Below are 24,456 nucleotides of genomic sequence, written 5' to 3' on the forward strand. Positions count from 1 at the left end.
TAAATGTTTAACTATTCCTTCCTGGGGTCCAGGCTGTCAACTCAACAGACAGTACAAAATGAACATGTTTCCTATGTTGCTGCACATCAACAGAGTTAACAGGGCCGTGTGGCACAACACAGATGTGCTCTCCTGTGTGTTTTACTGGGAAGGAAAATAAAACTTCTGCAATACCAAGACAAGATTTTGAAGGGAAAAAAACAGATACAGATCTAGTAACATTTAAATGACAGGACAGTATCCAGGGAGTCTTCACTAATTCTGGCCTGTATTGACACAAAATTCCTCTGACTGGTGATACAGCTCCACCAGACACACTTGCAACCTGTAACACTACTCTACTACTCAGAATTCACACTTCTTCATACACCAGAGCAGTGTAAGCATATATTTGTGTCATGAATTTAACCTCTGTGGAGCTTGGTATCTGGCCTGATACCAAATATTTAATATTTTAGCTCAAGAGCTCTTTTTCTCCTCAAAGGGAGAGCAGCTTAATTCCCTCTCTCCCTTTTTATCATTAAGATATTAATTACATTGTACTGTGAAAAAGATAATTACAGAAAAAGCATAATTACAGAAACATCTCCAGTTTGGGATGTTTGGTTGTATCTCGGATAACCACTTGGACACCCTGGGTATGGGAGACAGAGGAATAGTTAATAGTTAATGCTGTGCTTGCATTAAGATGCTGGTGTTCCTCATGGTGTGTGATACAGCGTTGGGCTCCCAGCCTCCCAGACATGGCACCACTGCTTTTGAACTTTCTCTTGGGATTTTCATTTCTTGGAAATCCAACTGAGAGGAGAATGAGAGGAGAGGCTACTGCACTAAACTGAAAAATGATCCTGGTCCCTCATTTACCTTATAGAAATGTTGAAAAAGAGGTCTTTAAGTTATTTTTCAGTCTGATACAAAGATTCTCTTTACTTTTCTAGTTGTTACCCATGGTTTTCTGTTCTATGGATAACTATTATTTTCTACAGGTTACACTAAAGGAAGATGTTAGAAAGTGGAAGATAAATCTAGACATCTTCATTATGAATACGAGAATTGAATGTGCAAATAGATATCTGATGTAGATAAGGAACAGGGAGGGAAAAACAGCTTTGTTTTTCATGTTTCTTGGTTTTACAGCAACCTCAGAAAGATGTTTGTTTGCCTGAGCGTTTCCACAGAAACAGCCTTTGATAAAAGGTGATTTTTAATGAGGCTTTTGACTATCATGCTCAGGGATCTAAAACAAAAAGGGTAGGAGAAAATGTGGATATTTAACAGGTGAACAGTGAACTGAGCCAAAGATTTGATATAATATTATAAATTAGCTACCATTTGTTCCTGCAGTTTTATTCAGGCTCTAATAAATATTTCAATTTACTATAATAAGGAAGTATCTGAGTACTTGAGGGTTAAATCTGCATTAACTATTGGGTTAAGTTAAATCCTCAGTGTGGAACAAATGGTAACTAAGGCAACAGGACCATGCATTCAATACCTGATTCAAGTCTGTATCCTCATCTTCATTAACTATCACATTGTTTATTAATATTCACTCTAAAATGGATGCTGCCAGAACCTCTTTACTTTGACCTAAGTGGCAGGACATGGATTAACATGAAAAGAACTCAGAACTGGTAGTGACATGTTAAGATGCCTCTTGAGCAGCACAGGTCTTTGTATTTGAAGAATAACTTCTGCTTCCATGTAATAAAGCATCAAAAAAGAATCTCTAAATAGGGTTCTGTAGAGAGCTGCCTGAAAAACAGCAGGACCTATAATGACAGGGGTCACATCTCCTGAAACAACTAGTATGATGAAATTAGCAAAAAAAGGCCAAAACGCTTGGTTAGATACCTAGCACCAATGTGCAAGCATTGTCACATAGGGTCACAATAAGAATATCTAATTATATGCAGCATTGAATATATGGCCAAGACAAAGCATTTTAGATGAGACTGGAACACTTATGTTTTTTTTTCCTCTGAAAAATGGGAATAATATGTTCAGAAAATATATGCTACACTGCTGGCCTACGATTGTTTGCAGAGGTAAGGAACATTATGATAAGGACTTGGAAGAACTCGAACACATTGTACAATATAATAGCACTTCACAAAGCTCTTAAAGACACCTTTGTCTAGCTTCCCACAAGCACACAGAATCAAATACACACAGCAATTCATCACTGAGCTTATTCATTCCTCTCCATTCAGAAATTAAATATCAACAGCAACAGATGCATCAAACTGAAAGGAAAGAAAAAATTGAAATGTTTCCTTAGGAGTGATCATCAGAACATTAATCATTAAATTACATTTATATTTTCGCACCATGTTAAAATATATACAGTGCTAAATAATGACATACATGAATATGGTTTATTATTTGAAAGTATATGTATAAGATAGTGTGAATACTAATGTCTGTTCATAGCAACAGGGAGCTTGCCTTGCTATTTCTTCAAACTCTACCAGAGAGAAGTTGGGATTGGCTGGATTTTCTCACTGTGTTATTTCAGTAACCTTTCAAGAGACAAGGCATAACACTAGTTCCTTTCTGAATTTGGTCTCAAATGCCCAATGCTTCTCATAATTTAGAGTTAGGCCTTTAAATTACATTTCATCACCCACAGAATTTAACATCTATGAAGCTGAAATGTCCCCAAGCACAACAGAAATTATCTATCTGTCCATCTTAAAAAGTTATGCTGTTGAAGCAAAAGATGTCATTTATGATGTCATTCTTCACACTTAAATGGACCTATGAAAATGGGAGCACTTAGTTACTGAAACAGAACTAAAATACCTGTTCTGAGTGACGTATTGCAGGCAAGTACAGAGAATAGTGCTGATCTTCTACTGACTAATCTGGAAACAAACAAACAAATAAATAAATAAATAAATCTTTGCTTAATCTAGAGTATCAGATCCTGCAGTATCTTTGATTTTAGCTGTCTAAAATTACAGTGATTTTTGTACTTTCTTTAACGTCACATTAGCCAAAACAGACAAACCATTCAAATAGTTAAAAAAGTCAGTATACGTGGAGAAATGCCAGATTTTTTGTTCTGGCTCGTAGGTTATTAAATTCTTGTAGATTTTCCATTCTGTATGGGTAGCTGTTAGATGAGACCTGGCACACACTAGAGGGCTGCTGAAGAGTGGTCAAAATGTTCTCATAATTCGGATTCTTCTGAAAGTCTGATAGGATGAAAATAATTATTATCAAAAGAACATTAAAATCTGTGGTGATAAAGGGTTTCTTATAGGGATTTAAGAAGTATTTGAATTTTTCACTTAAAGTGTTTTTTACTTTCTTTCTTTTTGCTAGCTCCAGATGCTGACTTTCTCATACACTGTATTAATGAGTGTAAAACCAGCCATTATACTAAAATCCCATAATACAATTATAAGCAGCATTCAGAAAGGCATATGAAGTATTTTAAATTTTACTAGCAGCTGAAATACTAAATGTTCATTGGGCTCCACTTAAATATTTAGCTCAAACCCCAAATCCAGGAGAAGGCTTGAGATATCGTGGGGCTATAACTATCCAATAGGAGAGATCCAAGGTTTCCAGGTATAGCAGACAGTGGGCATAGTCAGGGCAGACAAAGAGAATTCACAGCTGTTGTGCCTTGTAGATTTGGCCATTTGGGTCATTTTGTTCAGTGAAGGATACGTAGGAAGTTTCAACACAGTATTTCTTTTAAAGTTAGTAAATCATTTAAACTCTGATCACTTGCATGGCTGTGATAACAGTCACAAAAATGTGAAAGAAAGTAAATATCAAATAATTTGAATCGAGTAAGTCAGATTTCTCAGTTTTGTGTGAGACGTGTGCAGGTTTTTCATTTTCACTGAAGCCTATAAAGAAACAAACAAGGATCAGAGGAGGGCATCACATTTGATTTGCTTGCATCAGTCAAAATCAAATATTTAGAGCCACAGCGACAAATGTCTACATGCTGTGACTCGTCCTGTGAACTCGCCTGAACTACTCATTGTAAACATAGAAGTCTATCCAAGACAGAAGTTTTTGACTGATTTTGGGATCCTTTAAAAATTCTCCTCTTTTTCGTATTGCTACTGTAAGGAGAACAGTTGGTAAAATATTTTGACTCCACAACCTATGTTATTCAGATTATTCTAGTAAATTAAAGAAATGGAATCTAAGAAAAAAAACACCAGACCACACAATCACTTTGTTTTATTTTGCTTTCATGAAAAGCAGAACAACCAACCATATGTTAGAAAGGGGAAAGCTTAGTGAAGTCCCAACAGATAATCTTGTTGTTTTTGAAGAGCTGCTTGGTAAAGTGCAACGTTGTAATTAGATTGTTCCTACGATTGTGATAAAGGGTCAGTTAAGCCAATGGCTCTCTGCCTGTTATGAAATTCAGTGGACTTTTGGAAAGAGCGCTTAAAATTCTGTTTTTAATAAATACTATCTAACTGTGGGATAAAAAGTTTGCAAAAGGATGATAAAATTTTTGATACTTTGAAAATATTTCTGAAGATCTAACTTGAGAAAAGAGCACCATCTATTGATCATCAATCTGAAATTCCATATGGTGTTTCATTTACATGGATTTTACTTATATACAACATCATAATCTTCTTCCCAGAAGCTTTTGGAAGGTTCTTGAATATGTTTGTAAGAGTTATACATTTTCAGCCATCAGCTCAATGTGATATTTTATTGTTATTAGTAGCAGCAGAAATTACGTCTAAGAACTTCAAAAACGATGGTGATAAAAATAAACCCCTATTATCATTGAAAGGACAATACATGCTTTTGATACTTTGCCAGGCATCTGTCACACAAACAACTAATTAATTGAATCATAGAATCACAGAATCATTTCAGTTGGAATGAGCCCTTATAGGCCATCTGGTCTCCAACTCCCCTACTTTGAACAGAGACACCCACAGGTAGATCAGGTTGTTCACATCCCTGTTAAGCCTGACATTGGGTGTCAGCAGGGATGGGGCATGCATTACTTCTCTGGGCAACCTGCTCCAGTGGCTCATCACTCTTACTGCAAACAATTTCTTCCTTAGATCTGATCTAAATCTTCTCTCCTTTAGCTTTACACCATTTCCGTTGTCCTATCATGACAGACCCTTGTAAAGAATCTATCCTCTTCTTTCCTATATCCTCCCCTTCAGATACAGATGGCTTCAGGTTTCCCTGGAATCTTCTGTTCTCCAGACTGAACAGCTCCAGCTCTCAGCCTGTTCTCATAAGGAAAATGTTTAATCCCTTGGGACATTTTCGTGGTCCTCGTCTGGGAGCACTCTAACAGGTCCACACCTCTCCTGTACTGAGGACTCCACATCTGGATGCAGCACTCCAGGTGGGGTTTCACCAGCACAGAGCAGAGGGACAGGACCATATCCCTTGCCCTGCTGGCCACGCTTCTTTTGATGCAGTCCAGGATACAATTGGCTTTCTGGGCTGCGAGGGCATTTTGCTGGCTCATGTCCAGCTTGCCATCCAACGGTATCCCCAAATCCATCTTTTGCAGGGCTGTACTCCATCCTTACATCACCCAGCTTGTACCAATAACAGTAGTTGCCAGGACCTAGGTTCAAGACATTGCACTTGAATTTTTAGTCACTTGAAAAGCTAAGTCACTTGAAAAGCTAAGTAAAACTAAGTAGGACAAAGGACATTTCTTTAAGTAGGACCTATTTTTTGTTTGCCCAAGTAAGAGAGGACAAGGACTGCTCTTTCCAGCACAGATTTATGCCCAATTACAGTCTAATTTAACATTACTTTAAAGCACGTACTTCTTCTGCACTTGAGAAAATGAGTGAGCTCGAGTTCAACTCCAAAGCTTTTTTGAGCTTGGTTTTCTGCCAGAGAACCAGCAGTGACAAAGAACAGCTAATGAAGAAGAAAGCACTGGTGAGAGCAATACTCATCCTGTGCAATAAATACTCTCCCCACTCACACCCTAAAGATGTATCTGTATGTAAATCTCAGGTTGTTATTCAGGTGTTCTACCAGACACATTCTAATCATATGTTTTTAATTATATCACATACTTCTTTTTATAGCTGCTAAGAATGCTCTGATTTTTCTTCCACAAAGAAGAAAAAGATTCCACAGATTTGGTCAGATTCATTATTTTCTTCTTCTCTAATAGCTAAGCAATTACTCTCTGGCTCATTAGAGCAAAGTAGCTGCCCAGAGGCATTATGGTGGGCTGCCAGGTGGGTGTAAGGAGGATGCTGGGCAGCGAGGGTGGTGGTCCAGCATGTCCTGATGAGGCAGAGACCTGGCTGAGCTGGTAGCTGAGCTGTGACTGCAGTCGGGACAGTCTTGAGCTGGACAGGACCAAGCAGTGGAGAAGCCCTGTAGCCAAAGCTTGGAGGACCCCAGAGCATTTCTCCTCATTCTGTCTCCAAACCCAAGTCTGACAGAGCTTGCTGCACTCCCACAAGTGCTACCCAACAGTAGCAAATAAGCTTAGCTATAAATAAGCTTTTCTTTGCTCATTTTCATGCACATTCGGTAGGACTAGAATTCTTAAAAACTGTGATGTTATTCCAGAAAATTAGCATGCTTGTATTGTTGTCATCTTATGATTGATAGGGCTACTTTTCCACTATCTCATACCTGATGTGATTGTGACAATTGTCTCCAGACCAAACCTGGGGAGCAGAACCATGAGCTCCCATAGCTGCATGCGCAGTTATAGCTTAAAACTGTGAGCTGAATCTCTGCAGTCAGCATTCATGACCTCTGTAGGTCTGGCACAGAATGGAATTCATGACGTTTATTATCTTTTCATGTGATTATGCTTCTCAGTGATCATTAGGAAATTAAAGTGTTTCTCATATTACTGCCCTTGACAGGCCATAGTTCAGCAGCTAGAGCTAAAAGCTATCAGTGCTCAACTTGCTTAAATTAGCCTTTAACATTCTTGAATCCCTTGTCCCAGAGGCATACACTTATGTGAACAGCTCAGTTAGCTGGGGAAGGAGTTGTTTAGAAAATGTTTCCAGATCTGCAGTTGGAGGGTAAGATTAAAAACTATGATTCATTTGCGTTCAAGACTCTCCATTACTTGTCTAATTATAAAATTAAAAAGCTTTGGGAGCTGTGTTTTTTTTTTCCTTTCTTTACATGCTGGAAGATTTACTAGGTAGATTTGTACTTTGTCTGGCACAGTAGAAGAGCACTTCAAGATTTTTGGGTGCAAGATTTGGTGATGCTGAAAAATCTGTTTCCTCCACTAGAAGGAAGGAGAAAGGAATTACTGATTCTAAACAGAAAGCCATCGTAAAATTATAGGATAGGAAAATTCAAGAGGAAACCACCATTGAAGATCTCTTCTTCAGCTCTAAGCAGCAGCTCTGAGCTTAGGTTAGGTTGCACAGATCCTTATTCAACTGAGACTTGAACACCTACACAGATAGAGATGGCACAGCCTCTCAGGCAGCTTGCTTTGATGCCTGACTGAAACCCAACAGAATAGTTGAAATCTAAATGATACATTATTTATGGAGGAAAATATATATATAAAAAAAAATATTTATGGAGGAAAAAAAAAAAAGAAAATTTTCAGAAAGAAAATCAAAATCTGAGGCTTGAACAAAGTAACTCATGAACAAAAGTTTTAATATGTGGTTTTCTGGCTCCATCTGGTGTTTATTTCACAGAATTTCTAGTTCAAGAAAACTACTTAATCCCCTTTTCAGCTTTATAGTGGAAATAAAAGGTTAAAGGACATTAAAAGGATTCCATTGACATTTAAACATTGAAACATTAGAAGATTCATGTACTCTGAGGGCTTATTTGCTCCAGCGAAGGTGCAAGTATATTGTTTTTCACTGTTACTATTCAGAGCTGATAAAGAACTTCTATGGCTCATGACTTACCACTTTCCCCATAGTTTCAATCAGACTACTAAAATAATATCCCTCTCTTCCAACCTTGACTCAACTACATCCTCATGATGGTTAAAACATCAGTACCACTTCTTTATTCAAATGAACTCCCAAACACTTGCAACACAATTACGTGAGTCTTTGCATCACATTTTTACTGTTGCTGCTTTCAAGTCAGGTAATATCATATTTACTGACTATACAGCAAAAGCAAGTTGGAATGAAGAGTGAGAAGCCCACCACTTGTCTATACTAGGTCAAATGTTTATGGAGAGAGTATGTGTACAGTCTGGGACATAAACCACTTTCCTCTTCTTTTATAGCATTTCTCATAGTACTATGACATAACAACTTTCTTTTTCTACTGGGCTTAACAAGAAAAATTGTATGTCCTGATATGTCCTAACTTATTATAAAAAGGAGTAATTTAATTACTATCGTTCAGGGAAGCGACTCTTGAGTGTGTGCCATAGAGAAGACTTAAGACAGACATGCACATATGTTAAAAACATTAGATGAACATGAATGCATTTTCAAGTATGTTTCAGCAGTTGAAAATAATGCAGAACAGTCAGTACTTCCTGTCAAACAATTTTCAGCATAGCTAAAGTGCTCAACCATACTTCTAGAGCACCTGAGTAAAGAAGATAGCATTGAAAAAGTCTTCTGCAGCAGCAGAAGTATTAGAAATGATAATTTGTTTGTCAGCATTTCAATTAGAAAGATGAACTTTCCAACCTTATTCATTTTTAAGCAGTTTATTCTTCATAATTCTTCTTTAAAATTGGAATCTTAAAGATATTGCTGATTTATTTATGTGTATTACCGTGGTCATTACGGCTTCCCTGCGCATACATACTGCTCAAAATTATCAGACTATCTGAATAATTCGTTTGCAGGTGACTGAAGAACTCACTGTTCTTGTTTTTTAGCATTTCTGATTCAGTTTTGACTGAATGCACACAATAGTTCCCAGGGTTTCATTGCTGCTCCTTGACTTGTACATGCTTGTCTTGCAGATTTTCACATTTCTGGGTTTGGACTTCTTCCTCTCCTACGTAAAGAACTCCATTTCCTAAAATACATGTGTATGACAGCAAGGTGGAAGGAGGTAAAGCAAAAATGCTGTAAAACACCTGTCAGTCTGACTCATCCCAGGTTTCCTGAGGGCAGTCAGCTGATTGTAGCCATCTTGGCATCACAAGCTCAATGCATTTCTGTTTGAGTCACTGCTCCTTATTCTCTCCTTATTCAGTACATCCCTGCTTCCAGTCTCTATGGCAACAGCTGGAAACTACAAGAGTAAAAATGCTGCAACAGCTGCTTTGAAAGAGCCAGACAGCCTTGAGCCCCTGGTCTGAAAAGGATTATTACTTGTATTGTCCCTGACAGAACAAGCAGGGAATAATGAAACAAAACAAATTAAGAGCAGACCATGTTACTGACCAAGCTCCAAGCAGGCAAAACAAAACAGCTGCCGCAAAACACAACAGACTCCTTCCACTCCCTGAACATTGCCCAGAACAGCATCAGCAGAGCTGGAGACAGGGAGTTTTATGTGCATGTTCCTGATCGCTTCTCCTCTCCAAGACTAAATAAGTGCAGTTTGGAGTGAGTGTTGCCAGTCCGTGAGACTCTGAAGTTAAGACAAATTTTGAAGGAGCTCAATAAAGTAAGGGCTGTTGGTTGTTCCTTTTCTTTTTTCTTCCAGCTATTAAAGTGTGATAGTTGCATTCATACATCAGAAATGGACTGAGTTCTTCCTTCCAGTAAAATATTCCACCCACCATACTTCTACAGTCTCTAACTAAATATGATTCAGTGTTGGCTAGTGTAAATGGAATTGACTTATTTTAAAGGAAAAAAAAAAAGTTTTTGGCCACCCATTAAATGTCACAGAAGAAAGGAGCTGTGTACAGTATTGTTGAGTGATGACTGTCCAGCAGATGTTTTACCCATTATAGTCTAAGCATAATAACATCACTACCAATGAGCAAAAAACAGGAAAAGCCTATCTCCTTGTGGTGATACTGTGGAGGCATTACTGTTATTAGAAGTCCTGTTTTCTTCTTCTGACCTGTCATGTGCAAAGACTAGAATCTGTAACATTTCCTTAGTGCTATAGGTGTGCTGAGTGCCTTAGTATTTGGGGAAAAAAAGTTGTTATTGGGTGATTTATAATTGTTTTCCAAAGGCCCGACTAAGGCATGTGGAAAATAAAGACGAGGTAATTGGTGGTAATCAACATAGCTTCTCTAAGGGCAAGTCATATCTGACAATCTTGGTAGCCTTTTATGATGGAGCTACAGCATCAGTGGATGAAGGAAGAGAAACTGATGTAATCGACCTGGACTTGCGCAAAGCTTTTGACATTGTCCCAGACAACATGCTAGTTGTGAAATTGGAGAAAAACCTTGATGTGATGGATGGACCTCTTGCTGGATGAGAAATTGGCTGGATGGTCACACTGAGAGAATTGTAGTCAGTGCTCGATGTCCAAGCGGAGACCAGTGATGAGTGGCCTTCCTCAGGAATTGGTGCTGCTACTGGTGTAATTTAACATCTTTGTAGGTGACATGGACAGCAGGATGGAGTACACCCCCAGCAAGTTTGCAGACTACACCAAGCTGAGTAGTACAGTTGACATGCTAGAGGGAAAGGAAGCTATTCAGAGTGACCAGGACAGGCTTGAGAAATGGGTCCATGCCAACCTCATGAATTTCAACAAGGCCAAGTGCAAGGTTCTACATCTGGGTCAGGGCAATCCCATGCACAGATACAGCTTGGGTGGAGAATGGCTTGAAAGTGGCCCTGAGAAGGATGTGGGAGTGACAACGTGTATTTGCAGCCCAGAAGGTCAAACATATCCTCAGGTGCATCAAGAGAAGTGTGACCAGCAGGTCAAGGGGGGGAAATCTGCCCTTCTATTCTGCTCTTGTGAGACTTCACCTGGAGTATTGCATCCAGTTGTGGAGTCCCCAGCACAAGAATGAAATTGGAGCAGGTCCAGAAGAAGGCCATGAAGATGATCAGAAGGCTTGAGCATCACACCTACAGGGACAGGCTGAGAGAGTTGGGGCTTTTCAGCCTAGAGTAGAGAAGGCTGCAAAGAGATCTTATAGTGGCCTTCCAGTACATGAAGGAAGCCTACAGGAAAGCTGGGGAGGGAATTTTTATAAGGGCAAGTAGTGACAGGACAAGGGAAAATGGTTTTAAGCTGGAAGAGGGTAGATTTAGTCTAGATATTAGCAAGAAATTGTTTACTGTGATGGTGGTGACACAGTGGAACAGGTTTCCCAGTGAGGTTGTGGATGCCTCCTCCCTGGAGGTGTTCAAGGCCAGGCTGGATGGGGCTTTGAGCAACCTGGTCTAGAGGGAGGTGACGCTGCCTATATAGCAGGAATGTTGAATCTAGATGATCCTAAAGGCCCCTTCCAATCCAAACCATTCTATGTTTTTATGATTCTATGATTCCAGGATCGAGGTAATTTCCAATGGTTCTGGGAGCAGAAGGCAGAATTCACAAGAAAGATTGAGGAAGCAAGGAATCCGGTCCTGGCTGTTGTGCTACACTGACATGAGCCGCAGCTTGCTATTGTCTGATACCAGGTCTGACCCAAGGAGGGAAATGCAACTCAGTAGCAACCTGAAAGTTGCCCCTTGCTCTGCTCCTGGCTAGTGCCACCAGCCCTAACGAAGATGTCACTTTGTATCTTCCTGTGCCTCCTTTCCTAAATTAGTTGGAAGATACTTTTTTACCTCACCAGGTTCCTGCTCTGGAAAGAAAGCTTGCTATTCAGTTTCTAATTCGATGAGAATTATAGAATTAACTTTGTTTCAGAGTAGAGGTGACTAATGATTTCACAATAGCCATGTTTTTTTTTTTTTTTTTTTTTTTTTTTTTTTTTTTTTTTTCCCCCTTCCTTTCCTTCATTTGAAACTTCATGTCACAAAACAGATTTCTGGTACATTGTTACTGTCTCCAAATTCTTACTGACTTTCAGCAGGAAGAATCTGTCTGACATTTGCTGCCCAAATCTCAACTAATTTAGTGTAGCCTTTAGAAGAAATTAAATTTAGTGTGTTTTACAAAGGACTATTCTTCATTTTTTATTTGTGTGAGCAGGGAAGAAAAAAAATAAAGACCTTTTGAAAGCTCTTCTAAGATCAGAGGCGATTGGATGATTCACATGGGAGGAGGCCTCAGAAAGGCCCCAGCCTGATCTCCTGCTCAAGGCAGGGTTTGTTCTGAGCTCCAACTGAGTTGCTCAGTGTTTTACCCCTTCACGTCTTGAACCATAGAATGGTTTGTGTTGGACAGGACCTTAAAGATCATCCAGTTCCAAGCCCCCTGCTGTAAGCAGCGTTGCCACCCACTATATGAAAACCTCCACGAATGGAGATGGCACAATCTCTGCCACTCCTTTCCCTCATGAGGCAACAGTCTGTCCTTAAATCCTGTTCAGGCCTCTTGTTTCATCTTGTCCCTCTCATCCACCCAACTGTGAATGGCCCGGCTCTATCTATTATCCCTTTGTAGGCCCTGGCAGCTGCTGTTTGGTACCCCACCCCTCTCTCCTCCTGGCTGCCTTGCTTTGCTTTGCTATTCTCACACTGCTGAAAACTTTTCAGTGTTCTCTGGCAAGGGAGACCCATATCTCCCAAGGCACCAAACCAGAGGATGTTCAAATCATTCATGATTTCACCTACATCTGAGTGTCTGATTCCCCTGACATTTCCTTAAGATCTTCAAGCTCAGGGAAGGCAGATTTAGGTTAGATATAAGGAAAAAATATCTCACTATGATGGTGGGGAAGCACTGGAACACGTTACATAGTGATGTGGTTGATGTCCCATCCCTGGAGAATTTCAAGGTGAGGCTGGATCAAATCCTGGGCAACCTGATCTAACTGTGGTGTCCCTGTTCATTGCAGGGGACTAGATGGCCTTCAAAGGTCCCTTCCAATTCTAAAGATTCTACGATTCAGCTCAAAACTGTTCACAATGTAAATACTCAGATTCTTATTTAACTTCTCGGCAGCCACCTTAGAAATGCCAGGCTCGATGGCTGCCACCAGACCCCTCCCTGGTTGCCAGGTGGTGTCCAGCAGCCCCTTTTGCCCCATTTTTTTATCTCAAAAAGTGGCAAGGAGATGTGGGACATCCACAGCGCTACGCTCTGCCCGCCGGGTGAGGTCTAGAATCTAGATATCTAGATAGAATCTAGAAATAGGGCAGGGTCGGAGCTCGGTGCGGCGGTGGGCGCACCCTCCCCGCGGTGGCTCCTCCCGAGTTCGGTGAGCCCCACCGTCAGGGCGGCGAGGGCGGGCCGGGACCCGGAAGAGGAGCCACCGCCGCCCGCCTGACTTCCCCGGCTGGAAAGCAGGCAGTCAGGCAGGCGGACGCCATGCTGCAGTTCTTGGTGAGGCTCCGCGAGGCGGCGGCGGCGCCGCCATTTCGTGGCGGGGCGGGGCGGAGCGGAGCAGAACGGAACGGAGCGAGGGGGCGGCGGGCGGCGGGGCGAGGGTTAAGCCGCGGGGCGGGCGGCGGCGGCGGCCGCTCCGGATGGGCCTCACGTGGGGAAAGCGAGGGGCTGGCAGTGCCCCCGCCCCTCTTACTGCTGTGACGGGTGGTTGGCTTTGGTTCATCGCCATGCACGGAGGTTATTCTCAGCCGTTCGGAAAATGCGGAGTTTATGCCTTATTTCTCTCCAAGTCATGCCTTTAGTTTGTCGTTAAGGTTCAGCACGTTTTCCTTGCTCGCTGTTGTATCCTCTTTTTGCTCTGATTTCTTAGCACTACAGGTGTGCCTCGCTTGCTCCTGTTACGAGAGCGATGATTTTCAGCATTAGGAAGATGCAGGTTCTCTTACATATATGTTAAGGCAAGCAGTAATGCTTAATCACTGCCATGCATTAAGCCCCTCCAACAGAAGAATTAATAGATTAGATGTTTCTACACTTATTTTTCTTTTCATTTTAATTTTCTGTCCCTGTATGTCCTTTATGTGAGGTGAGGGTCGGCCCCTTAACCCAGGGAACAACGATTCGACAGGAGGTAATGGCCTCGAGTTGCACCAGAGGAAGTTTAGGTTGGATATTAGGAACAATTTAATCTCAGAAGTGCTGCAGTGACATGGGCTGCCTAGAGAGTGGTAGTGGAGTCACTGTCCCTGGAGGTGTTCAAGAGCCATGTGAATGTGGCACTGAGGGGCATGGTTGGGATGAGCTGGTGTTGGACAAGATGATCTTAGTGCTCTTTTCCAAACTAGATGACTCCATAATTCTTCTGGATGTCTGAGGTTTGATGCCTGCCTGCTCTTAATTCATTATTTAACACTGAGATTTTCACTGACAAATGTGACATTAGCAGACCAAAGTAATAATAAAAGATGCTGCTCTCTGCTGTAACAGAGCACAGAAGCAGACTCCCATTTTTCATTCTAGTGGCCTGCAAATCATTGGAAGGTCTATTCTAGATTTGCATTATGCTCAAATACTTAATGACATCCTTTAATCTTTAAATAGGGGAAGAGTGAGTCGGCTGGTTAATAAGTTCCATACTCACTGTTGATAGAAGAGATGGCCCTTTGTGAGTTCTGAGTCTTGCATGATTTTATGAGTTGAAAAGATAAGTGTTATTTTGTATCTCAAGTTCAAAACAAAATGGAACAATCAGCAGTTATGAAAGTCTGCCATTTCTGTATCAGTCTTTGTCTGCCTCGACTCCATTGAAGACACAGTAACAATAAAAATACAGTCACCTCAAAATTTATGTGTTTTCTACTGCTTGCTGCTAATATTTATTTATTTATTTATTTATTTATTTATTTATTTCCAGTTGCTAGATGAAAGCCTTTTATTATGGCTTCTCAATTAGTGCCTGAAAGTTTAAGAAGTAATATATTAGTTCTGAATTTTCTTCCTCTTTGGGTGTAGATTGGGTGTTTGACTTTTTGCTGTCCCTTGTCAGGGCTGTTGCAGGGAGATAAAAGGATAATCTTAACAACCTTACATTTTTGTTACCCAGAGTTAAGCATAAAAGTTTGCTTAAAATGCAACTTGAAATTTTGGGTATTGGAAGACCCAGCACTTTCATCAGCTTTATTGTTGCTAATTAACATACACATTTAATTGGCTGTATTTTTATGCAGTCCAAATTACAGAAGTCTGAATAGTGGGACTTTTCCCTCTGCTTGAATTGTTAATTATTAACGTAAACATAACTGGGTAGCTTGCTTTTGAATGCAGTGCTGGACTTTTCAATAAAGGCATATACTTAAATGGATTACTAATGTCAGCCGTACTGAGTAAGGCCTATCATCTGGCAGAATATCAGATAGTTGACCCATCATTAGAAATATTCTATGGCAAAAATTGAGAAACCTGCTCGTAAGCAAGGACTTGGTTTGTGTTTTCAAGTGAATTCCCAAAGATACATATGCTAGAGGTTGAGGAAACTTGTTGGAGTGATACACTACATCAACAGGAGTCATAAGTCTGGTACACTTGGTGCAACATTTATTAATGTCTTCCAGAGTACTTACTTAACTGCAATAGCAAGTTAAAACCGTTGCAGTATACACAAAAAGAGCAATGATTCTTCTTAAATTGTAAACAGCTCCTTAGGAAGTAATTATAAATAGATTATAAGATCAAAAATCTGTGCAAGAAAATACTGAAGTTATGCAGTTGTGGCTCATGGGGCAGCTTTCAACAAGGTTTTGTTTTCTGTAGCTAGGTTTCAGCACTGGTATTTGTGGAGTCCGAGTCACTGTAAAAATGAGATGTTCTCTATCCTCTTTTGGGTATGGAAAAGATGTCTACTCAGATGTGATGGTAAAGTCGTTGTGGACACTAGTTTTAATTTTCTTAAAATATTCTTATTTTGGCAGCAGTGGCTATAAGCAATAATAATTTTCTTAAATAGAACTGGAATGGAGGCACAGCATTGGTAGTCTCCCAAAACTATCAAAAGAGCTTTCATAGGTTAGTATCTTACTGCGGAATGTAATAACTAATTATCCAGAACCTTTTGGAGCTCCTGACTGAAAATCATGTAGGCTGTCTTTGAAGAGATGAATTTATTTTCCTCCCAAAGTGATGTTATGCTTGAGGATTTTCTTCAGCTGTCAAGGAGGGGGATAGAACTGGAACTGTGCTTCCATTTTGCTCTTGCTCCCCTTCCAGGTTGCAGGTTCACAGCCAAACTTTAAGCAACTACTAATTTGTTGTCAAAAATAGTTTTACCTGCTTTCAACTGTCAGTGCTTTCCCACTTTAGATCAGAGTAGATTTGGATGAAAACTTATCTAGGGGGTGTACAGGTGCTGGTGTTGTAGAAGTAGCTGCAGTAGAGTGCTGGAGCAAAGTGGAAAGGGGTGAGGAACCTCCCCTCAGTGACAGTGCGGTTCTGTATCGTTATAATTGGTGGAGAAGAACCTATTAAAGTACCGTTAGAACCTTTCTGTTTTAAAATTTCAGTTCTGTTACCGTGTATTATTATTGTGTTGAGTCATTCTGTGGCCTGTCCTCTCTGTAACATGGAATGTTGTTTTGCTGAGGTATTGCTCTTGGATTTTCAGCTGTGGCCCACAGTCATTGAGATACGTGGGCCCCTGCTGTTGTGATGTTGTACTTTTCCACTGTTATGGAAGTTATTGCCTGACTTTATAGGTGTGTAAAGAATTTTGCAGACAAAGATGATCATAGGCTTATGCATAAAGTCTTGGAGACATATATTTAAAACACAGTTGTGCTGTATTTTGGAAATTATTATAAGATTTTCCTGGCGAGGCAGTTGAGTGAAACTGTATCTCTCTTTGGGAGAACGATGCGAAAGTATGACTGGAATTGAAATTTCTTCAGTTTTTAATTTTTTAAATTTTCCATTTAATCAAAAGGCTTTTGATAGAAGGGCACTAACTATTCTCTTCTTTCCTTTACAGCTTGGTTTTACTCTTGGCAATGTGGTTGGGATGTATCTGGCTCAGAACTATGATGTATGTATCCTTGTATTCTTAGAGTTGAACTTAATTTGAATTGAAAATGTTAAAATGTTTTCCCTCAATCAAAATTGAATCAGTCTTTATTTTGATGTTTGTATTGGATTTGAATGGAATACAAATTGTGCTAACTTTAGCTACAGGTAATCTCAAATTCAAATGGAACCAGAACATCTATCTCCTTGCTGTCTCATCTGTATGAAAGTAGTGATTAAACCCTCAAGTAATTCTAGAGCACAGTTATTGTAGCTGGGCATATATATTGGTAAATTTCTTTATTAGATCAGTTCCACTTGGCTTCTTTCAGGCTAAAGGAGTAAAATTTAACATAAAGTTGTTTCCTTTATTTTGCAATCTATACCAAACTAAAGCTTAAACCTCACCAGAATTTTAGTTTAATGTCTGTGGTGAAATTTATGCCTCTCATCTGCAGTATCTTCAGTCATCTTGCTAGCAGAATTCTTATTTTTTGTCCACTAGTCAGAGGCAAAATTCTGTGATGCTTCCTGTCCAGTCAATCCAATAACTGTAACAATATTCTGTTGTCTCTTTTACAATTAGTGTTTTTTAAAATTTATAGAAATGTGGTCAAAAGAAAATATTGTGTATCAATATGTGCTGTAAACATAATGGAGTGCTTTTCTGGAAGCACTAATAATGTCTTTCCACAAGAGGGCGACTTCTGCTTTTGATTTGGAGGAAATGGTTTACTGGCAATATCATGACTTCAAGTATTAAAATGGTAATTTTATTGCTGGTATCAAAAAAAAATATTTTTCTTAGATTGCATGGAAGGTGAACTTGTCTTAATGAGGTCTTAATTTGGCAACCATATAGAACTGTGCTTAGTTATAAGCATGTGGATAATTCTGCTGATAGCAGCGGACTTCTTTTGGTTTATTGTAGATGTCAGGCATGTTATGGATTGGGCTTTTAAGTTAGCTTTCTCAAAAAGGAAGAGAGAAATTTCTGACATCTTCTGTACTATCACTATCAAACCATCCAAGCAAAGGATGTCAGTTTGAGTTGAATATCCTGCTGTATGATTAGGGTATGAGTGTAGTAAATATTCATGATTGTAAAGAAAGTCATAAATACCAATGGAAATGTTCATTTGTTTTCATTTACTCATTTAGCTTATAAAATTACAGGAATATCCTGAGTTGGAAGGGACTCATGAGGATCACTGAGTCCAAAATCCTGTGGTGTTGCTTCAGTTTTAGTTCAAGTCGTGAGTCTGTCCTCACATTAAAAGTTCTTTTTTTTTTTTTTTTTTCTTTCCCCCAAGTGGTCAATGCTGACTGATTGCTTTCTCAAAATGCTTTTATTTGTAAAAGAAAGCTGAACGTTTGAAGTTAGCAAGTGATAAATTGAATTTTTCATTCAAGTATGAAACTGCATAAGGTTGCCAATTTTCAATGCAGTAAACTTTCCCAGTGGGGAATTTTCGTATCTGCAAAATGTATCGAGAGACGGATTGCTTCACAAGTTTTTTTAGAAGATATTAGTTGTTTTTGAACATCTTTTCTCTCTCTTTTTTTTTTTTGGGGGGGGGGGGTGGGGGTGGGGAAGGTTGTTTTGTATTACGAGTTGGGTTTTTTTGACTAGCGTAGCACAGTCTACCTTTCCTTCCAAATTCATTATGATGCCTATGCATCAGTGTTGGAATCATTTATTCTTTGGCAGTTCCTCCTGTCAGTGAGAAAGCCAGGCTGATCTTAAGGAATTTCCTCTGAAGTAACTTCTTTTCCTCTCTTCTCCCCAATACTGGCTGTCTTTTTCCTTAACAATCTGCCTAGTCAAAAATATTTCCTGAAGTCCAGGTGAGCTTCTTTTCTCTGCCATTTGCTTAATGCTCTTAACTTTTGTGAAAATTAACAAATCCTAAAAACAAGCATCTTTTAGAAAGTGGTTTAAACTTCTTAGAATTTCTTGCAGTGTTTATGGTATGATCTTACCTACTCTTCAGATCACATGAATCATTTTGTTGTTGTTCAGTTTTGTTTCTCTCTTGTTTTTGTCTTTAAAGATTCCTAACATTGCAAAGAAGCTTGAAGATTTTAAGAAAGATGTGGAAGCTAAGAAGAAACCTCCCAGTGACAAGTCCTAAGAGAGCAGTGTTACCCAGGTCACTTCAGTGCATGCATCAAGGATGCAATTTACCCTTCTATTGACAAAGTAGAGATTTGGCATGGGAAGTTCCTCCACTTTTAGTCTGCTAGAGCCAGAATGTCCTTGTTTTGAAAAAGCAACCATGAACTTTTCCTGGGACTGATTTTCAAGGGTTTCAGAATTCTGGATTTGCAACTGATAATGTGACTGGATAAGATCATTTGTATTTTTTGTTATTGCTTTTCCTAGTATTTTGTAACCCATTTTTACCTGATCCAACTGGAAAATAGTGTTAGTCCTGTTATTATGTATACCTCACACTTTGTAATACTCTAGATCCTAGAACTAGATCGCAAAAGAAATTAAATGCATCAAGAAGTAACTTTCAGGATTTCTTGTAATTTGTTGCGAGTATTTCTTAGATCTGCATTCCCTTATTGGAGATGGGAACTTCCTGGGATTCTGAAATGGGGGACATGACAGTAAAGTACATTTTTCAAACTACGAGCCTGGATGGAGGGAGAAGTTCCCTTTTTTTCCATTATGTTAAATGATCACTTCCACCAGTGTAACATTTGTACAAGTGTGGAGAAGGCTCTGGGGAGACCTCACTGTGGCCTTCCAGTACTTGAAGGGAGTGTATAAACAGGAGGGGGAATGGCTGTTTACATGGATTGATAGTGATAGGACAAGGGGGAAATGGTTTTAAACTAAGACAAGGGTGATTTAGGTTAGATATTAGGATGAAGTTTTTCACACGAAGGGTGTTGAAACACTGGAACAGATTGCCCAAGGAGGTTGTGGGTGCCCCATCCCTGGAGGCTCTGGGCAGCCTGGTCTAATGGTTGGCAACTCTACCCACAGTAGGGGGGTTGAAAGTAGGTGACCTTTTGAGATCCTTTTCAACCTAGCCATTCTGTGATTCCAGAAGGCATAAAACATTGCCAACTTTAAGCCACATTTTATTGTTTATTCTACTATTGCCTGTCTCTATTTTCTATTTCTTTTTTTTTTTGTTTTTTTAACCTGAGGATGTCTTTGGAATGATGGGTAGAATGTGACACCGGCCTTAGCTTGGAAAGGGAATCATGGTAACCAAGGAATGCGGTTACAGTAGGCACCTGCAAGCCATTGACTCAGTGCATTTAATGGCCCAATTTACATACTTGTTCTTGCTTGGAGCCAGGAGTTGGTTTCAGTGATCCTTGTGCGTTCCTTCCAACTCAAAATATTCTGTGATTCTGCTTTTGTCAAATATATCTTATATTCTCCATCACTTCTTCAGTGTTCTGCGTGGTCTTCAGCCCATTGGTTTTTTGTTTGGCTCAATTGTCTACCATGTATTTTCTTAGCATTAGAACCACTTCTCTGCTGTACCTCTTATTGTCAGTCTGGTATGTTCCTCATCACTTTTTTCTAGCCACTAAGATCTTTGAAAATACACATCATATTACCACTGTCCTCTTCTGTTAGAATGGAAAGCAAAGCCTGCATTTGGAAAGCATAGTTTTGACAAAATCTATTTTAAATTTCTAAGAAAATATTGCAGAAATTTGAATAGATGTTAGCTTTATTTGACAGATCACTAAATTAATAACATTTAACCTCCTTTTTTTTCCCTGTAAAATAGAAGTCTTGTCAATTCTCAAAGGTTATTTAAATCCCTGTCCACTTGACAATCTTCAGCTGAACTTGAAGTACAAATTTTGTCTTCGCTACAAAGAATGCTGTTTTGTTCTATAGACACAGTGAATTGTGCTGCTCCAGGTACACACATCTTTTAAGCTGTTAAATACAGGACTCCCTGTGTGTTCATTATGGTTTCCACCCCCTCCCCTCACTCTCCGAACCCATTAACTTGAATACGTCTGGGTGGATTCTGAGCTCAGGAATTTTCACAGAATCATCAAAGATGTTTACAAAAATCTTACACCAAACTTTCACTTCATTTTCCAAAGTTTGGTGATGATAGAGCTCTTCAGCAATGCAGTCCTGAGAAAGTATTTGTCATCGTAAGGTTCTCCTTAGAGAATATAAATAGCTAAGATATATATTGCTCATGATTTCCCACCCTTCCATTTTTTCACCTGCCCTATAAATACTTGACAAATTTAAAGCCATCTCAAGTTGGACAATCTTAGCAGCTATGCTATTGACTCTTCCTATAGTAAACAATAACAAACTGAAAAGAAAGATAAATATTTTTGACCACCTAATATAAGTTAGTAGAAAATTCACGCTAGCAGTATATGTTGAAGACTGTAAGGAGGTAATTTGTGAAGGGAGTTTGCAAATCAAGTGCAGCCATGTTTACCTATTACTGAACTAGTAAAGTGTACTCTGGTCTTTGAAGAGTTTTAATTAGCTTTCACAGACTACAAACCAGACTGAAAGACATATCTTCCACACACAGAAGCTTTTCCATGAAGCGAGACAGCACTGTACAGCTGTTTTCACTGCCTTCGTGAATGTAATGAACTAAATTTCCCTCAGCTTCTGTTTTTTGTTGTTGTTGTTGTTTTAAAAATGTATGTGTGTATATATATCTTTTACTGTCCTCTACTTTGTAGTCTTGAGGAGAATGTTGAAAAATACTGGCTCTAACCTACTTGCATTTCTTTGGTTGTCACACAAAATTATACTAACGTAATATTGAACTAGTTATTTCAACAAACGTTCTGTATGTCCTTATGGTTCTTTACAGAGTGATGAGAAGAGGAATAATGCTCAAAATCCCTGTATTTGGTGCCAGATAGGACTGTGTTATTCTAGAATAACAGCTTTGGAGCAGAAATTTTCAGCTGAATGTTCCAAGCATGTCAGCACCTTTTTTTCCTATCAGATTATGAAGCAAAACAGCTACAGCTATAGTGCTGTACAAACAATATTTGTGTATTAATATCAGAGACAAGACTTCTTTAGCATTTTGCAAGGCTTGTAACACTTTCCATTTTAGCTCAAGCTGTCTTTTTTTTTTCCTCTTATAATAAGCTGGAATGTTAGATAACATACTGCAACACACTTCTTTTCAACTTTGCAACTACTGTCTAATACAAGGCCTGCTCCAAATGCAATATTTTATTATGTTGGTCCATGATATCAGAAGCAGATGTTGGTGGTATAGCAATAGAGGTTGAACCTACCCACCAATATCCCATTACATTTTATTGTCATGAAACAAGTGGCAGCAGAAGGGCGATCTGACAAAATGACATCTGACATGGAAGTGCTTATGGAAGAGAGATGTGTCCTAGAATTCTTCCATGCAGAAAAAATGGCACCCATTGACATTCTTTGATGAATGTTTATGGAGACCAAAGAGTGAATGTGAGCACAGATGGTGAGTGGTGCATTTCAACTACGATGACAGCGATGTGGAAGACAAGCCATGTTCCATATGGCCATATAGATCTTGAGTGCATCATTCAGGCTCTTGTTCATTGCTTAGCTCATGGTGATGACTGTGTTGAAAAATAGTGTTTTGTAGCTGGGAATTTGCTCCGTCAAGTGGTGTTATTATGCTCTTTGTATCTGTTGCAGTTTCCATGGATATTACTTTCAGAGTGACCTATGTCATCACTCATTTTACATGAGTGATTCAGCCTGAGGTTATCCTAGATGATACCAAAGGTTAACTTTATGTTGTGTTTCAATGGCAAAAATTCCACATGGATAATGACTGCTTGATGCAGATCTTGCATCAGACTGTTCAGAGGGACTTTGGTGCTGCTGTATCAGGTCACACTTTCATGACATCTAGGAGAAAGTTTCCCGCACAGACATTTTGAATGTGCAGAAATCCACAGTAACTGTGAATATCTGGAATGATCTGCTAAAATATACCATCTTCCTTTCTACAACCTCTTAGGATAAATGCAGTTGGATCCATTTTCCACTGTTGATTATTCTGGGCCTTCTCAAAGGAGCTGAAGATTTGAAGCAAAGGCAGAAGAAAGGAACATATAAGCTACTAACAGACTTAAAATATTTACTCTAGATTGAGACATATCCTGTGATGGAAAACAGTACCCTAGGGAAAATGCTGCTCCTTTTCTTTTGAATACAGTAGAAGTTTAATATTGGGAAGACAGAAGATAGCAAGGATGATTATTAGCTTGTGGGTCATCAGTGTTCAAATAAGGAAAGTAGAGTTTTGAGAGGAGTTCTAGCGCTTTACCACACACAACTTCACTGAGCTGTCTGCTCTGTGGTGCCATATTCTGTCACAGAACCACAGACCCTGGTAAGATGGGTGTACTTCATTCCCACGACACTCCAGTATGCTCACGTCCTGATCCAGAACTCGGCATAGCAGTTTTGAAGCTGAAGTCCCAGATCTGTGCCCAAGCATGGCTTGGTCCAAGGGAGGATAACATGGGTGGGAATCCCAGGTGAGACCAGTAAGGGCTATAATGGCTCTTTATTATACTCAGGGCTCTGGCATTGGCTTTCTGAACCCCATGTGAATTAATTAAAACTCGAATATCTCCAGTCTACTTGTGTAAAAGATAGATTATGCTGAAGAGGAGTTAATTAAGCATAGGACAAGAATTCATGAAGCTACCAGTTTATGGTTTTACATTATGTAGCATTATCTACATCAGAAGATTTTATAGTGAATTCAGGTAAGAACACATGACTCCTGTTACTTTAGCATAATGTTGAGAACGTTCTATAAGAGAGCTCTCCTTTCTGGTGAAAGGAAAAATATGTAGTTCATGAACCATCTTAATAAAGTTAACTACTTTGATGGCTGATGAGTAAAGTAATGTAGGACTGATTTATCACCACAGCACACTTCTAAGTGGTGGTGTTGCAGGGAATTATGGTGATCCTCAAAAATTTCATTGCCTGTGTGATGGAAGAATTTTTCCACTGTGGTTCTACTTTGTGGTTCTCCTTTGTCATGTGGTGCTGGCAGCTGTGTGCAGTAACAGCTGTTAAGACTTCTCAGTGTATGCTCTATTGAGCAATGTTATACATGTCAAGCATCTGGAAATGTGCTTTGAATGGCCCAGACTCCTGTTGGCCCAAAGAACAGATGGCCCTTAGATTAACTTTGAGATTGAAATGTTGTAAAGGAAGAAATCAGTGTTTTCAAAATTAACAAGGAGTTGATTTTATAAGCCTGAATTTTATCTGTATTTGTAGAAACATGACTGTGAACTCGTATTTCTACGTAAAAATTAATAGCTGCTCCATATGTGGTAGAATTACTTCAGATATTAGAAAGTTATGGTGTATATGGTAACGTAGATAGTACTGGTAAACTACACAGAGACAGTTCCCTTAATGCTCTTTCTATTTTTGCTTCAGATGGACAACAAATTCCACTTACTGCGCTTCAGAGTGGAATATGCTAACCTTTACAAATCCCAAGCCAAGGTCACTTTTTATTGAATTTGTACTGAGATAAAATAGTTGTGGATGTTGTTTGCTTT

The 24,456-nt window shown here is 39.3% G+C and overlaps 1 protein-coding gene across 1 annotated transcript; it reads left to right on the forward strand.

The window, feature by feature from the left end:
* Window positions 1-13,302: 13,302 nt before the first annotated feature.
* STMP1 (short transmembrane mitochondrial protein 1) lies at window positions 13,303-19,059 on the forward strand. The gene is made up of 3 exons (XM_079546512.1): window positions 13,303-13,323; window positions 16,847-16,900; window positions 18,933-19,059. Exons 1-3 carry the CDS (start codon window positions 13,309-13,311, stop codon window positions 19,011-19,013), a joined length of 150 nt encoding a protein of 49 aa, XP_079402638.1. The 5' UTR covers window positions 13,303-13,308; the 3' UTR covers window positions 19,014-19,059.
* The last annotated feature ends 5,397 nt before the right edge of the window (window positions 19,060-24,456 follow it).

This window comes from Tetrao urogallus, assembly GCF_951394365.1.
Source record: "Tetrao urogallus genome assembly, chromosome: 1".
NCBI classification, from domain to species: Eukaryota; Metazoa; Chordata; class Aves; order Galliformes; family Phasianidae; genus Tetrao; species Tetrao urogallus.

Excerpts from the sequence above, each read along its gene's own strand:
- STMP1 (XM_079546512.1), top strand. Across the intron at positions 16,901-18,932 it reads ATCTGGCTCAGAACTATGAT|ATTCCTAACATTGCAAAGAA; the intron begins GTATGTATCCTT and ends TTGTCTTTAAAG.